Source organism: Nomascus leucogenys, chromosome 6 (genome assembly GCF_006542625.1).
Source record: "Nomascus leucogenys isolate Asia chromosome 6, Asia_NLE_v1, whole genome shotgun sequence".
Classification (NCBI taxonomy): domain Eukaryota; kingdom Metazoa; phylum Chordata; class Mammalia; order Primates; family Hylobatidae; genus Nomascus; species Nomascus leucogenys.
In genome coordinates, this window is record NC_044386.1 from 34405987 (window position 1) to 34423554 (window position 17568).

General features: G+C 39.1%; 1 protein-coding gene across 2 annotated transcripts in view; it reads left to right on the forward strand.

Annotated features, from left to right (window-relative positions):
• WDR70 (WD repeat domain 70) overlaps positions 1-17568 on the forward strand; it is a 381591-nt gene that overhangs the window by 130247 nt on the left and 233776 nt on the right. For both annotated transcript variants that reach the window (XM_030813996.1, XM_030813997.1), the window contains exon 9: positions 4456-4532. In XM_030813996.1, the coding sequence (XP_030669856.1) occupies positions 4456-4532 (77 nt within the window). The remainder of the gene's footprint in view (positions 1-4455; positions 4533-17568) is intronic.

The following is a 17568-nucleotide window of genomic DNA, read 5'->3' on the forward strand; positions in this document are numbered from 1 at the left end:
TTGGTGGCTTAAAACAACAGAAATTTATTCTTTTACTATTACAGAGGCCAGAAGGCTGAAATCAAGGTGTTGGTAAGAATGTTGGCTCTAGGCAAGAATGCCCTTTCTTGCCTTTTTCAGCTTGTGGTAACTCGGGGTATTCCTTGGCTTGTGGCTATATAACTCCATTCTCTGCCTCTGTCTTTACATAGCCTTCTCTTTTTGTCTTTTTCTCTTCTCTTTTTTTCTTTAGAAAAAATTTTTTTTTCTTGAAACAGGGTCTCATAATGTTGCCCAGGCTGGAGTGTAGTGGTGTGATCTCGGTTCACTGCAGTCTCCAACTCCTGGGCTCAAGCCATCCTCCACCTCAGCCTCCCAAATAACTGGGACTACAGGCACCTGCCAGCACACCTGGCTAATATTTGTATTTTTTGTGGAGATGGGGTTTAGCCATCTTGCCTAGGCTGGTCTCTAACTGAGCTCAAGTTATCTGCCTGCATTGGCCTCCCAAGGTGTTGAGATTACAGGTGTGATCCACCACACCCAGCCCTCTTCTATCTCTTATAAGGACATTTGCTGTTGGATTTAGAGCCTGCACAGAATCGCATCTAGATTTTTTTTTTTTTTTGAGACAGGGTCTTGCTCTCTTGCCCATGCTGAAGTGCAGTGGTGTAATAATGGTTCACTGCAGCCTTGACCTCTTGGGCCCAAGAGAACCTCCCATCTCAGCCTTCCAAGTAGCTGTGACTACCGTTGTGTGCCACCATGCCTGGATAATTTTTTTTTCTTTTTTTTGTAGAGATGGGGTTTCGCCATGTTGCCCAGGCTGGTCTCGAACTCCTGAGCTCAAGCGATCTGCCTATCTTGGCCTCCCAAAGAGCTGGGATTACTGGCATGAGGCACCGCACCCAGCCGAGATTCTTAATTCTATCTGCAAATAACCTTTCCCAAAATAAGGTCATGTTTACATGTTCTTGGGATTAGAATATGGACATACCTTTTTGGGGGCCATCAACCCACTTACAGGGTAGATAGTTATCTGGGGTATTCCCTTCTGTTTATTCTTTCAGTATACGTGTTACTAATTTGAAATGTAAGGTTGATTTGTTCCTGTTTATATTAAATTTTTGGTTGTCCCATCCTTATTTTTTTGTGTGAATATGTAAAATGTTAACACTTTTCCAAAAGTCAAAAAATGAATAAAGAATCACAAACTATGATGGCTATTATTAAGGAAATGCACAGGTACTAAGGTAAAGAACAATGTGGTGGGCCATGTTTACTTACGTAGAGGACCAGGGAATACTTATTTGAGCAGGTGCCATGTAAACTGAGATTGAAATAACGAGAAGGAGCCAGTCATGAGAAAGTGGAAAAAAGAGCTTTCCAGCATATGGGAAAGCATATAAAAAGGCCCTGATATGGAGCAGAGCTGAGCATATTGGAGGAACTGAAAGGAAGGGAGTGGCTGGTATGTGTTGGGCATGAGGGAACACAAAATAAGTGAAGTTGGGAGGAACATGGAGCCAGAAAATAAAATTCGTTGTGGACTGTGTATATTAGGGTTCCCTAGAGGGACAGAACTAATGGAATATACATACAGGGGAGTTTATCAAGTATTAGCTCACATGATCGCAAAGTCCCACAATAGGCCATATACAAGCTGAGGAGCAAGGAAGGTAGTCTGTGCACCAAAACTGAAGAACTTGGAGTCCGATGTTCGAGGGCAGGAAACATCCAGCATGGGAGAAAGACGTAGACATTTTTCTGCCTGCTTATATTCTAGCCGAGCTGGCAGCTGATCAGATTGTGCCCACCCAGATTAAGGGTGGGTCTGCCTTTCCCAGCCCACTGACTCAAATGTTAATCTCCTTTGGCAACACCCCCACAGACACCCCCAGGATCAATACTTTGTATCCTTCAATCCAGTCAAGTTGACACTCATTATTAACCATCGCACTGTATAAGAGGTTATAAAGCCAGTAAAAGGTTAAGTGGCATTTTTATTTGATTAAATTCATCAGTTTATTTATTTTGAGATGGTGTCTAACCCTGTCACCTAGGCTGGAGTATACTGGTGCAGTTGTAGCTCACTGTAACCTCCAACTCCTGGGTTCAAGAGATCCTCCCACTTTAGTCTTCTAAGTAGCTGGAACTATAGATGTCTATCCCACACTCAGCTAAGTTTTTATTTTTAGTTTTTGTAGAGACAGGATCTCACTCTGTTGCCCAGGCTGATGTCAAACTACAGACCTTAAGTGATTGTTCTGCCTCAGCCTCCCAGAAGTGCTGGGATTATAGTTGTGAGCCACTGTGCCGACATTATAGCATATTTAGAACTACATATATGTATGTATTTATGTATTTTTTTCCATTAACTTTTATTTTAAGTTCTAGGGTACATGTGCAGGATATGCAGGTTTGTTATATAGGTAAATGTGTGTCATGGTGATTTGCTGCACAGATCAACCCATCACCTAGGTATTAAGCCCAGCATCCATTAGTTATTCTTCCTGTTCTCCTTCCTTCAACCCGCACCCCCGAGAGGCCCCAGTTCATGCTGTTCCCCCGACAGTGTGTCCATGTGTTCTTATTGTTCAGCTCCCACTTGTGAGAACATGCAGTGTTTGGTTTTCTATTCCTATGTTAGAACTATATTTTTAAGGGATTATACTGATTGCTATGTAGAGCACATGAGGTAAAATGAAAGCAGAGTTGGGCGCAGTGGCTCACTCCTGTAATCCCAGCACTTTGGGAGGCGAGGCGAGCGGATCACTTGATCCCAGGAGTTCAAAACCAGCCTGGGCAACATGGTGAGACCCTGTCTCTACAAAAAATACAAAAATTAGCCAGGCATGGTGGCTCATGCCTGTAATCCCAGTCACTTGGGAGGCTGAGGCAGGAGGATCACTTGAGCCTGGGAGGCCAAGGTTACAGTAAGCTGTGAACATGCCACTGCACCCCAGCCTTGGTGACTGAGACCCCTGTGTCAAGAAAAAAAAAGAAAAAGCAGAGAGACTAATAACCTGTTACAGTACATATTAACTGATATAGAAGCATGAGAGAATGTTGTGAGAGAATAAGTGATAGTGATGAAAAAGAGAAAAGTGAATAGATTTTAGAAAGTGAATAGAAATAGAATGTATTTTGGATAGAATTGTCAAGAATAGCTGGTGGATTGAATCTGTGTAGACAGGAGGTTTTAGGACTATGGTTATGGGAATATTTAAGAACAACTCCCACATTTTTAGCTTGAGCTACTAGGAAAGAAACCGATTGAAAATAAAGTGGGCAGAAAGAATCAAGATTTTCCCTCTACCTATTGTGTTTGAGATGCCTATGATATGCAGATAGAAATGTCAAGTAGATAGTTGGATGTGCAAGCCTTGAGTTCAGGGGTGGAAAATGAGATCTCAGACTTGCCGTCTAGTCATTCCAGGTATTGGTTCAATTCATGCCTCCCACATGGCTAAGAGTCTCCACCTCCCCTCATTTGTATTCTGTAAACATGAACAGAATGTCAGGCCTTGGCCAGATACTATTTGAGGCATTGTAGGCAACTTTGGCTGAAGATGATCTCCAGGCCCATGTATCTTTCCAGAGAGTTACTGTTATTTTTCTTGTAAGTCACTTAAATATGTACATTTTACTTCTTTAATCATAGTTTTATTTTTACTGTGTCACAGTAAGAGATACTGCAGTTATTATACTAAAAAAGACCAGGCTCTTTTCTGTCCCACGTAAATCTGACTTGCTGTATGAGACCACTCCAGCTGACTTTACTGCCTAAGAGGAAATTATGCATTTGTGTATACGTGTGTGTTTCTGTTTGCTATGTACTCTAGTTGATTTGGTGTATATGTCAGTTTATATATATCAGCATCACATTGTTTTAATTATAGTGTTTTTATATTCTCTATACTTAGTGGAGCTAATTTTCCTCAATCATTTAAAATGTATTCTTCCTTTTCTCACATACTTATTTTTACAGAGGCATCGTAGAATCAAGGTTGTTGACACATTTTTAGGAAATAGGGATTTCCCTTCCAATCTCTTGCCTTCACCTTGCTTGTTTGTAAATGCTTTCTATTCTTGATTCTCTTCTGTTGAAGAAAGGAGTTATGATCTTTGAAGAAGGACCTGTCTTTCTTATTATGGCTTTACCTTTCTTTTTTTCTTCTAAAGAAAGGATGTCATTTTCCTCTCCATTTCCCACCTTACTAAGCACCTGTTACATACAAGCACTGAGTTAATTCCTGAGGTGGGCACAGGGGATACACAAAGAATTAAAGTGAAATAAACGAAGCATGTTATGAGAGAAAATTGGGATAAAATAATATAGGTTTATAATTAAAATGGTGCCCTTTTGGGGGAACTACACGTTTTTACATTTAAAAATGACATGTCAGTTTCTAGTCAGTTTATTTTTTACCTTTTTAAAACATCTTTTTTTTTTCCTTTGTTTTTATTTTTAAGGGTCATACAGCAATGCTTCATACTGGCTCATGGCATCCCAAAATAAAGGGAGAATTTATGACTTGCTCAAATGATGCGTGAGTATTGTTGATAATTCATCTAATACATTCATATCTTTAGGTATTTTATTAACATTGGTATTGTTACAATCTTGGCAGTAATGTAGTAAGTGGAATATTCGGAATTCTGATCATATATATATATATATATATATATATATATATATATATATTTTTTTTTTTTTAAATGGGGAGTCTTGCTCTGTTGCCCAGGCTGGAGTGCAGTGGTACGGTCTTGGCTCACTGCAACCTCCACCTCCTGGGTTCAGGTGATTCTCCTGCCTCAGCCTCCCAGGTAGCTGAGATTACAGATGCCCACCACCACACCTGGCTAATTTTTGTATTTTAGTAGAGATGGGGTTTCATCATGTTGGTCAGGTTGGTCTCGAACTCCTGACCTCAAATGATCCGCCTGCCTCAGCCTCCCAAAGTGCTGAGACTACAGGTGTGAACCACCGTGCCCGGCCTATATATTCTTGTTCTTTACTTTGATTTTATCTGATAGTGTAGTATTTGATTAAACAAAAATAGACACTATGAAAATGAGAGTGGTATAAATTCCTGTAGAGTTTATTAAGATTGGATCAGATTGATGCTATTAAGTGGACTCAAAGGGCTTTGAAGTTGTGACTATTGCTTTGTATAATAAAGGCTTATTTCCATCTGAGTCTAATAGCTAACATAAGCTTATTGGCTAAGATTGATTTTAAAAGGAATAACTGAGGAAATTGATTAAATTTGGTGCGTATGTCAGTTCATACATACCAGCATCATATTGAAGCAAATTAACTAAATTTCCTCAGTTATTAAATTTTTTTTTTTTTTTTTTTTGAGATGGAGTTTCGCTCTTGTTGCCTAGGCTGGAGTGCAATGGCACGATCTCAGCTCACTGCAGCCCCCACCTCCTAGGTTCAAATGATTCTCCTACTTCAACCTCCCAAGTAGCTGGAATTACAGGCATGTACCACCACACCAGGCTAATTTTGTATTTTTAGTAGAGACGGGGTTTCACCATGTTGGCCAGGCTGGTCTTGAACTCCTGACCTCAAGTGATCCACCTGCCTTGGCCTCCCAAAGTGCTGGGATTATAGGTGTGAACTACGGTGCCATACCCTAAAATTTTTTTATTTTAATTTTTGTGAGTACACAGTAGGTATATGTATTTATGGGGTATGTGAGATATTTTGATACAGCCATGCAATGCATAATAATCACATCATGTAAAATGGGTATCCATCTCCTCAAGCATTTATCCTTTGTGTTACAAACAATCCAGTTAAACTCTTTTAGTTATTTGATTTTATTTTTTTGAGACAGAGTTCCACTCTTGTCACCCTGGCTGGAGTGCAGTGTCACGATCTCGGCTCACTGCACCCTCCAGCTCCCGGGTTCAAGTGATTCTCCTGCCTTAGCTTCCCAAACAGCTGGGATTGCAGGTGCTTGCCACCATGCCCAGCTAATTTTTATATTTTTAGTAGAGATGGGGTTTTACCATGTTGTGTAGGCTGGTCACGAACTCCTGAACTCAGGTGATCCACCCACTTCGGCCTCCCAAAGTGCTGGGATTATAGACATGAGCCACTGCGCCCGGCCTCTTTTAGTTATTTTAAAATGTACAGTTGTATTATTATTGACTATAGTCACTCTGTTGTGCTATCAAATATTAGGCCTTATTCATTCTTTCTATTTTTTTTTTTTTTTTTTTTTTTACCCATTAACCATCCTTACCTCATTCTCATACTCCGCTACCCTCTACAGCTTCTGGTAGCCATCGTTCTTCTCTCTGTGTTCATGAGTTCCATTGTTTTGACTTTTGGATCTCACAAATAAGTGAGAACATGCAATGGTTGTCTGCGTGTCTGGCTTATTTCATTTAACGTAATGATCTCCAGCTCCATTAATGTTGTTATAAGTTACTGGATCTCATTCTTTTTTCATGGCCGAATAGTACTCCATTGTATATATGTACCACATTTTCTTTATCCATTCATCTGTTGATGGATGCTTAGTTTGCTTCTGAATTTTGGCTATTGCAAACAGTGCTGCAACCAACGTGGGAGCACAGATACCTTTTCGATGCACTGATTTCCTTTGTTTTGGATATATACCCAGCAGTGAGTTCGCTAAATCATATGGTAGCTCTATTTTTAGGTTTTTGAGGAACCTCCAAACTGTTCTTCATAATGGTTTTACTAATTTACATTTTCACCAACAGTGTATGAGGGTCCCTTTTTCTCCACATCCTTGCCAGTGATTAAATGGTTAAGATTCTTTTGCATTTATATCTGCTGATCCATGACTCAAGCATATTATAGGGAATATTTGAGCAACTTTTCCCTGTATTGTTATATTATATGATTCATTTTAGTATTAAAAGTAGTTCACAAGAATGCACTTTGTATGATTACAGAGAAAATTACAATACAAAATCTTGTAAGTTAAAAAAATAGGTGGTATTATTTAGGTGAATCATTAGTTAAATAAGAACTTTTTTATTCTTAGGTTATTTTGTCTTTCATCTTTCAACTTTCTGATACTTAAATTTGCCTTGTGAACATTCACAGTTGCTATTCATATTCTTAGATACTTTATGTCTTCTGAAATATATCTTTAGAAGACAAAAGACATAATTTCACTTTCATAGAGGAATTAAGAAAATTAATTTGATCTAAAACTGAAATTTGTCAATCTATACAAATAAGAATGTGACTAAAATAAAATAAATATATTTTACTAAAATTTCTGGTAAATCAGATTATGTAGTGTTAATTTCTTTTCCTATCTTAGTCTTTTTAGCTGCATAATTACTTTTCCAAATAGTTAAGGTATGTTTGTTTAAAGTTACGTTTCTTATTTCAGCATTAGGGAATGAACTTCATCAGCAATCTAAATTAATAATATAGCATGAATAGGTAAGGTTTATTCTAGGATGTAAGGATATTTTACCACCAGGATATTTCAGTATACTTCATTGCTGAACAAATGAAAGGTGAAAATCATGTGATTTTATTATATGATAAAATGGACATTTGTTAGAATTTAGTCTTTCCCAGTAAAAGTTCCAAGTAAAATACAGGTAGGAAGAAATTACCTAAATCTGATAAAAATTAGTTACTAAAATTTAAAGTAAATATTGTGTTAAATATCGGAGTACTGAAGCTACTTGCGTTTAAATAGGAAACAAGACAGGGATGCCCACAACTACTTTGAGACTTATGCAGCAGAGACTTCATGCAGTGTCTTAAGAAAATGAATAACTGATATTAATGTTACAAGAAAACAAATACACTACTGGACCACAGAGGACCTGGGCTATTCTGGTTAAAACTTAAGTTGAATAGAGCAGTTGGGAAAAAAACGTTGTTCTCAAAACTATTGGATCAGTGTGAATGGTGGGCTCTCATAGTTGATAATGTTTTAACTTTTATGAGCACTACAGCAGCCTTTCCCAAATTGATTTCCAGGCTATGTAAATTAGAAGTTTGACAAAAGGCGTTCTGTGGTCAAATAAATTTGAGAAGCTTTAAATGTTGTATTCCAAGACCAGTGATACACAATAAACATTTAAAAGTTTTTAAAAATAATTTTTAAAAACTTTTTCATTTTAGTAGGTTTTTGGGGGACAGGTGGTATTTGGTCACATGAGTAAGTTCTGCAGTGATGATTTCTAAGATTTTGGTGCACCCATCATCTGACCAGATTACACTGTATCCAATGGGTAGTCTTTTATCTCTTGCCACTTGCCACTGACTTTCCCCCAAGTCCCCAAAGTCCAGTGTATCATTCTTATGCCTTCGTGTTCTCATTGCTTAGCTCCCACATGTGAGTGAGAACATGCGATGTTTGGTTTTCCATTCCTGAGTTACTTCATTTAGAATAATAGTCTCCAATTCCATCCAGGTTGCTACGAATGCAATTATTTTGTTCCTTTTTGTGGCTGAGTAGTATTCCATGTATATACACACACACACACACACACACACACACACACACACACACCACATGTTATTTATCAACTTGTTGATTGATGGGCATTTGGGCTGGTTCCATGATTTTGCAATTGCAAATTGTGACCCTATAAACGTGTGTTGAAGTATCTTTTTTGCATAATGACTTCTTTTCCCCTGGATAGACACCTGTAGATCCAGTGGGATTGCTGGATCAAACGGTACATCTACTTTTAGTTCCCTAAGTAATCTTCACACTTTGGTTGTGCTAGTTTACATTCCCACAAACAGTGTGAAGATTGTAAGTGTTGCGTTTTCACTGCATCCTGGCCAACATCTATTATTTTTTGATTTTTTTATTATGGCCATTATTGCAGGAGTGAAGGTGATATCACACTGTGGTTTTGATTTGCATTTCCCTGATCATTAGTGATGGTGAGCATTTTTCCATATGCTTTTTGGCCATTTGTATATCTTCTTTTAAGAATTGTCTATTTTGGCCGGGCATGGTAGCTCATGGCTGTAATCCCAGCATTTTGGGAGGCTGAGATGGGCGGATCATGAGGTCAGGAGATGAGACCATCCTAGTTAACACGGTGAAACCCTGTCTCTATGAAAAACACAAAAAAATTAGCTGGGCATGGTGGCACGTGCTTATAGTCCCAGCTACCTTTGAGGCTGAGGCAGGAGAATCACTTGAACCCAGGAGGTGGAGGTTGCAGTGAGCCAAGATCGCGCCACTGCACTCCAGCCTGGGTGATAGAGTGAGAACCTGTCTCAAAAAAAAAAAAAAAAAAAAAAACGGAGGTTCCAAGGTGGCCCAATAGGAACAGCTCCAGTTTACAGCAACCAGCGTGAGCGACACAGAAGATGGGTGATTTCTGCATTTCCAACTGAGGTACCAGGTTCATCTCACTGGGGCTTGTCAGACAGTGGTTGCAGCCCATCGAGTGTGAGCCAAAGCAGGACGAGGCATCGCCTCACCTGGGAAGCGCAAGGAGTCAGGGAATTCCCTTTCCTATCCAAGGGAAGCTGTGACAGATGGCACCTGGAAAATCAGGTCACTCCCACCCTAATACTGTGCTTTTCCAATGGTCTTAGCAAACAGCACACCAGGAGATTATATCCTGCGCCTGGCTCGGAGGGTCCCACGCCCATGGAGCCTCGCTCATTGCTAGCACAGCAGTCTGAGATCGAACTGCAAGGTGGCAGTGAGTCTGCCACCATTGCTGAGGCTTGAGTAGGTAAACAAAGCAGCCGAGAAGCTCAAACTGGGTGGAGCACACCGCAGCTCAAGGAGGCCTGCCTGCCTCTGTAGACTCCACCTCTGGGGGCAGGGCATACCCGAACAAAAGGCAGTAGAAACCTCTGCAGGCTTAAATGTTCCTATCTGACAGCTTTGAAGAGAGTAGTGGTTCTCCCAGCACGGAGTTTGAGATGTGAGAACGAACAGACTGCCTCCTCAAGAGGTCCCTGACTCCTGAGTAGCCTAACTGGGATGCATCCCCCCAGTAGGGGCAGACTGACACCCTACACGGCCGGGTACCCCTCTGAGACGAAGCTTCCAGAGGAACGATCAGGCAGCAACATTTGCTGTTCAGTAATATTCGCTGTTCTGCAGCCTCCGCTGCTGATACCCAGGCAAACAGGGTCTGGAGTGGACCTCCAGTAAACTCCAACAGACCTGCAGCTGAGGGTCCTGACTGTTAGAGGGAAAACTAACAAACAGAAAGGACATCCACACCAAAACCCCATCTGTATGTCACCATCATCAAAGACCAAAGGTAGATAAAACCACAAAGATGGGGAACAAATAGAGCAGAAAAGCTGAAAATTCTAAAAATCAGAGCACCTCTCCCCCTCCAAAGGAACACAGCTCCTCACCAGCAACAGAACAAAGGTGGTTGGAGAATGACTTTGACGAGTTGAGAGAAGAAGGCTTCAGATGATCAAACTTCTCTGAGCTAAAGGAGGAAGTTCGAACTCATCGCAAAGAAGCTAAAAACCTTGAAAAAAGTTTAGACAAATGGCTAACTAGAATCACTAGTGTAGAGAAGTCCTTAAATGACCTGATGGAGCTGAAAACCATGGCACGAGAACTACGTGACGCACGCACAAGCTTCAGTAGCTGATTCAATCAACTGGAAGAAAGGGTATCAGTGATTGAAGATCAAATGAATGAAATGAAGCGAGAAGAGACGTTTAGAGAAAAAAGAGTAAAAAGAAATGAACAAAGCCTCTAAGAAATATGGGACTATGTGAAAAGACCAAATCTACATCTGATTGGTGTATCTGAAAGTGACGGGGAGGATGGAACCAAGTTGGAAAACACTCTGCAGGATATTATCCAGGAGAACTTCCCCAACCTAGCAAGGCAGGCCAACATTCAAATTCAGGAAATATAGAGAACGCCACAAAGATACTCCTCGAGAAGAGCAACTCCAAGACACATAATTGTCAGATTCACCGAAGTTGAAATGAAGGAGAAAATGTTAAGGGCAGCCAGAGAGAAAGGTCGGATTACCCACAAAGGGAAGCCCATCAGACTAACAGCTGATCTCTCAGCAGAAACTCTACAAGCCAGAAGAGAGTGGGGGCCAATATTCAACATTCTTAAAGAAAAGAATTTTCAACCCAGAATCTCATATCCAGCCAAACTAAGCTTCATAAGTGAAGGAGAAATAAAATACTTCACAGACAAGCAAATGCTGAGAGATTTTGTCACCACCAGGCCTGCCCTAAAAGAGCTCCTGAAGGAAGCACTAAACATAGAAAGGAACAACTGGTACCAGCCACTGCAAAAAAATGCCAAATTGTAAAGACCATCAATGCTAGGAAGAAACTGCATCAACTAATGAGCAAAATAACCAGGTAACATCATAATGACAGGATCACATTCACACATAACAATATTAACATTAAAGGTAAGTGGGCTAAATGCTCCAATTAAAAGACACAGACTGGCAAATTGGATAAAGAGTCAAGGCCCATCAGTGTGCTGTATTCAGGAGACCCATCTCATGTGCAGACACACACATAGGCTCAAAATAAAGGGATGGAGGAAGATCTACCAAGCAAATGGAAAACAAAAGGCAGGGGTTGCAATCCTAGTCTCTGATAAAACAGACATTGAACCAACAAAGATCAAAAGAGAAAAGAAGGACATTAAATAATGGTAAAGGGATCAAGTCAACAAGAAGAGCTAACTATCCTAAATATATATGCACCCAATACAGGAGCACCCAGATTCATAAAGCAAGTCCTTAGAGACCTACAAAGAGACTTCGACTCCTGCACAATAATAATGGGAGATTTTAACACCCCACTGTCAAAATTAGACAGATCAACGAGACAGCAAGTTAAAAAGGATATCCAGGAATTGAACTCAGCTCTGCACCAAGTGGACCTAATAGACATCTACAGAACTCTCCTCCCCAAATCAACAGAATATACATTCTTCTCAGCACCACATCGCACTTATTCCAAAAGTGACCACATAGTTCGAAGTAAAGCACTCCTCAGCAAATGTAAAAGAACAGAAATTATAACAAACTGTCTCTTAGACCACAGTGCAATCAAACTAGAACTCAGGATTAAGAAACTCACTCAAAACCGCTCAACTACATGGAAACTGAACAACCTGCTCCTGAATGACTTCTGGGTAAATAACAAAATGAAGGCAGAAATAAAGATGTTCTTTGAAACCAGTGAGAACAAAGACACAACATACCAGAATCTCTGGGACACATTCAAAGCCGTGTGTAGAGGGAAATTTATAGCACTAAATGCCCACAAGAGAAAGCAGGAAAGATCTAAAATTGACACCCTAACATTACAATTAAAAGAACTAGAAAAGCAAGAGCAAACACATTCAAAAGCTAGCAGAAGGCAAGAAATAACTAAAATCAGAGCAGAACTGAAGGAGATAGGGACAGAAAAAACCCTTCAAAAAATCAATGAATCCAGGAGCTGGATCAACAAAATTGATAGACTGCTAGCAAGACTAATAAAAGAAGAAAAGAGAGAAGAATCAAATAGATGCAATACAAAATGATAAAGGGGATATCACCATTGATCCTGCAGAAATACAAACTACCATCAGAGAATACTATAAACACCTCTACGCAAATAAACTAGAAAATCTAGAAGAAATGGATAAATTCCTGGACACATACACCCTTCCAAGACTAAACCAGGAAGAATTTGAATCCATGAATAGAGCAATAACAGGCTCTGAAATTGAGGTAATAATTAATAGCCTACCAACCAAAAAAAGTCCAGGACCAGATGGATTCACAGCTGAATTCTACCAGAGGTACAAGGAGGAGCTGGTACCATTCCTTCTGAAACTATTCCAATCAATAGAAAAAGAGGGAATCCTCCCTAACTCATTTTATGAGGCCAGCATCATCTTGATAGCAAAGCCTGGCAGAGAGACAACAAAAAAAGAGAATTTTAGACCAATATCCCTGATGAACATCGATGCAAAAATCCTCAATAAAATACTGACAAACCGAATCCAGCAGCCCATCAAAAAGCTTATCCACCATGATCAAGCAGGTTTCATCCCTGGGATGCAAGGCTGGTTCAACATATGCACATCAATAAATGTAATCCAGCATATAAACAGAACCAAAGAAAAAACCACATGATTATCTCAATAGATGCAGAAAAGGCCTTTGACAAAATTCAAGAGCCTTTCATGCTAAAAACTCTCAATAAATTAGGTATTGATGGGACATATCTCTAAATAATAAGAGCTATTTATGACAAACCCACAGCCAGTATCATACTGAATGGGCAAAAACTGAAAGCATTCCCGTTGAAAACTGGCACAAGACAGGGATGCCCTCTGTCACCACTCCTATTCAAGATAGTGTTGGAAGTTCTGGCCAGGGCAATTAGGCAGGAGAAGGAAATAAAGGGTATTCAATTAGGAAAAGAGGAAGTCAAATTGTCCCTGTTTGCAGATGACATGATAGTATATTTAGAAAACCCCATTGTCTCAGCCCCAAATCTCCTTAAGCTGATAAGCAACTTCAGCAAAGTCTCAGGATACAAAAATGAATGTGCTGTGCAAAAATCGCAAGCATTCTTATACACCAATAACAGACAAACGGAGATCCAAATCATGAGTGAACTCCCATTCACAATTGCTTCAAAGAGAATAAAATACCTAGGAATGCAACTTACAAGGGATGTGAAGGACCTCTTCAAGTAGAACTACAAACCTCTGCTCAACGAAATGAAAGAGGACACAAAGAAATGGAAGAACATTCCATGCTCATGGATAGGAAGAATCAATATCATGAAAATGGCCATACTGCCCGAGGTAATTTATAGATTCAATGCCATCCCCATCAAGCTACCAATGACTTTCTTCACAGAATTGGAAAAAACTACTTTAAAGTTTATATGGAACCAAAAAAGAGCACGCATTCCCAAGATAATCCTTAGCCAAAAGAACAAAGCTGGAGGCATCACGTTACCTGACTTCAAACTATACTACAAGGCCACAGTAACCAGTTCAGCATGGTACTGGTACCAAAACAGAGATATAGACCAATGGAACAAAACAGAGCTCTCAGAAAAAATACCACAGATCTACAACCATCTGATCTTTGACAAACCTGACAGAAACAAGAAATGGGGAAAGGATTCCCTATTTAATAAATGATGCTGTGAAAACTGGCTAGCCATATGTAGAAAGCTGAAACTGGATCCCTTCCTTATACCTTATACAAAAATTAATTCAAGATGGATTAAAGACTTAAATGTTAGACCTAAAACCATAAAAACCCTAGAAGAAAACCTAGGCAATACTATTCAGGACATAGGCATGGGCAAAGACTTATGTCTAAAACACCAAAAGCAATGGCAACGAAAGCCAAAATTAACAAATGGGATCTAATTAAACTAAAGAGCTTCTGCACAGCAAAACAAACTACCATCAGAGTGAACAGGCAACCTACAGAATGGGAGAAAATTTTTGCAATCTACTCATCTGACAAAGGGCTAATATCCAGAATCTAGAAAGAACTCAAACAAACTTACAAGAAAAAACAACCCCCTCAAAAAGTGAGCCAAGGATATGAACAGACACTTCTCAAAAGAAGTCATTTATGCAGCCCACAGACACATGAAAAAATGCTCTTCGTCACTGGCCATCAGAGAAATGCAAATCAAAACCACAATGAGATACCATCTCACACCAGTCAGAATGGCCATCATTAAAAAGTCAGGAAACAACAGGTGCTGGAGAGGATGTAGAGAAATAGGAACACTTTTATACTGTTGGTGGGACTGTAAAGTAGTTCAACCATTGTGGAAAACAGTGTGGTGATTCCTCAAGGATCTATAACTAGAAATAGCATTTGACCCAGCCATCCCATTACTGCGTATATACCCAAAGGATTATAAATCAATGCTGCTATAAAGACACATGCACATGTATGTTTATTGCGACACTCTTCACAATAGTGAAGACTTGGAAGCAACCCAAATGTCCATCAGTTGTAGACTGGATTAAGAAAATGTGGCACATATATACCATGGAATACTATGCAGCCATAAAAAATGATGAGTTCATGTCCTTTGTAGGGACATGGATGAAGCTGGAAACCATCATTCTCAGCAAACTATCACAGGGACAAAAAACCAAACACTGTATGTTCTTACTCATAGGTGGGAATTGAACAATGAGAACCCTTGGACACAGGAAGGGGAATATCACACACCGGGGCCTTTTGTGGGGTAGGGGTAGGGGTGAGGGAGAGCCTTAGGAGATATACCTAATGTAAATGACAAGTTAATGGGTGCAGCACACCAACATGGCACATGTATACATATGTAACAAAGCTGCACGTTGTGCTCATGTACCCTATAATAAAAAGAACTGTCTATTTAAATGTTCTTAGCCCACTTTTTGATGGAATTTCTTTTTCTTATTTGACTTCCTTGTAGATTCTAGGTATTAGTCCTTTTTTGGATGCATAGATTATAAAGATTTCTCCCACTCTGTGGGTTGTCTGTTAACTCTGCTGATTATTTCTTTTGCTGTGCAGAAGATTTTTAGTTTAATTAAGTGCCATTTATTTATCTTTGTGTTTGTTGCATTTCCTTTTGGGTTCTTGGTCATGAAGTCTTTGCCTAAGCCAATGTCTAGAAGGGTTTTGTTTTGTTTTTTTTTTTTTCGATGTTATCTTGTAGAATCTTTATGGTTTCAGGTCTTAGATTTAAATATTTGATCCATTTTGAGTTGATATTTGTATAACATGAGAGATGAGGATCCAGTTTCATTCTTCTATATGCGGCTTGCCAATTATCCAAGCACCATTTATTGAATAGAGTGTCTTTTCCCCACTTCATATTTTTGTTTGCTTTGTCAAAGATCAGTTGGCTGTAAGTATTTGATTTTATTTCTGGGTTCTGTATTCTTTTCCATGGTCTGTGTGCCTATTTTTATACCAGTATCACACTGGTATAAAATGGTGACCATGGCCTTATAGTATAGTTTGAAGCCAGATAATGTGATGCCTCCAGATTTGTTCTTTTTGCTTAGTCTTGCTTTGGCTATGTGGGCTCTTTTTTGGTTCCCTATGAATTTTGGGGTTGTTTTTTCTAGTTCTGTGCAGAAAAAGCATTTTCTGCATCTCTTCAAACGATCATGTGATTTTTGTTTTTAATTCTGTTTATGTGATGAATCATATTTATTGACTTGCAGATGTTAAACCATCCCTGGTATGAAACCCACTTGATCATGGTGGATTATATTTTTGATATGCTGTTGAATTTGGTTCACTAGTATTTTGTTTAGGGTTTTTGCATCTCAGGGATATTGGTCTGTAGTTTTCTTTTTTTGCTATGTCCTTCCCTGTTTTGGGTATTAGAGTGATGCCTGCTTCATAGAATGATCTTAGGGAAGATTCCCTCTTTCTCTATCCTGTGGAACAGTGTCAATAGTATTGGTACCAGTTCTTTGAATGTCTGATAGAATTTAGCTGTGAATTCTTCTGTCCTAGATTTTTTTTCGTTGGCAATTTTTTTTATTACCACTTCAGTCTTGCTGCTTATTATTGGTCTGTTCAGAATTTCTTTATCTTTCTGCTTTAATCTGGGAGGTTTATATATTTCGAGGAATTTATCCATCTCCTCTAGTTTTTCTAGTTTATGTGCATAAAGGTGTTCATAGTAGCCTTGAATGATCTTTTGTATTTTTGTGGTGTCAGTAGTAATATTTCCCGTTTTATTTCTAATTGTGCTTATTTGGATTTTCCCTCTTCCTTGGTTAATCTTGCTAATAGTCTGGCAATTTTATTTATCTTTTCAATAAACTAGCTTTTTGTTTCATTTGTCTTTTGTATTTTTTTTTTCGTTTCAGTTTCATTGAGTTATGCTCTGATCTTCGTTATTTCTTTTCTTCTGCTGGGTTTGGATTGTTCTTATTTCTCCAGTTCCGTGAGGCGTGACCTTGATTGTCTATTTGTCCTCTTTCAGACTTTCTGATGTAGGCATTTAATGCTATGAACTTTCCTTTTAGCACCGCTGTTGCTGTATCCCAGAGGTTTTGATAGGTTGTGTCACTGTCGTTCAGTTCAGAGAATTTTTGAATTTCCATCTTGATTTCATTGTTGACCCAGGGATCATTCAGGAGTAGGTTATTAATTTTCATGTATTTGCATGGTTTTGAGGTTCCTTTTGGAATTGATTTCCAATTTTACTCCACTGTGGTATGAGAGAGTACTCGATACAATTTTGATTTTCTTAAATTTACTGAGACTTGTTTTGTGGCATATCATATGGTCTGTCTTGGAGAATGTTCCATGTACTGACGAATAGAATATATTCTGCAGTTGTTGGGTAGAATGTTCTGTAAATATCTAAATTCATTTGTTGTATAGTTTCAGTCCATTATTTCTTTACTGCCTTTCTGCCTTGATGACTAGTGTCAGTGGAGTATTGAAGTCCCCTTCTATTATTGTGTTGCCATCTATCTCATTTCTTAGGCCTACTAGAATTGTTTTATAAGTTTGGGAGCTCCAGTGTTAGATGTGTATATATATATATATTTAGAATTGTGATATTTCCCTGTTGGATTAGTCCTTTTT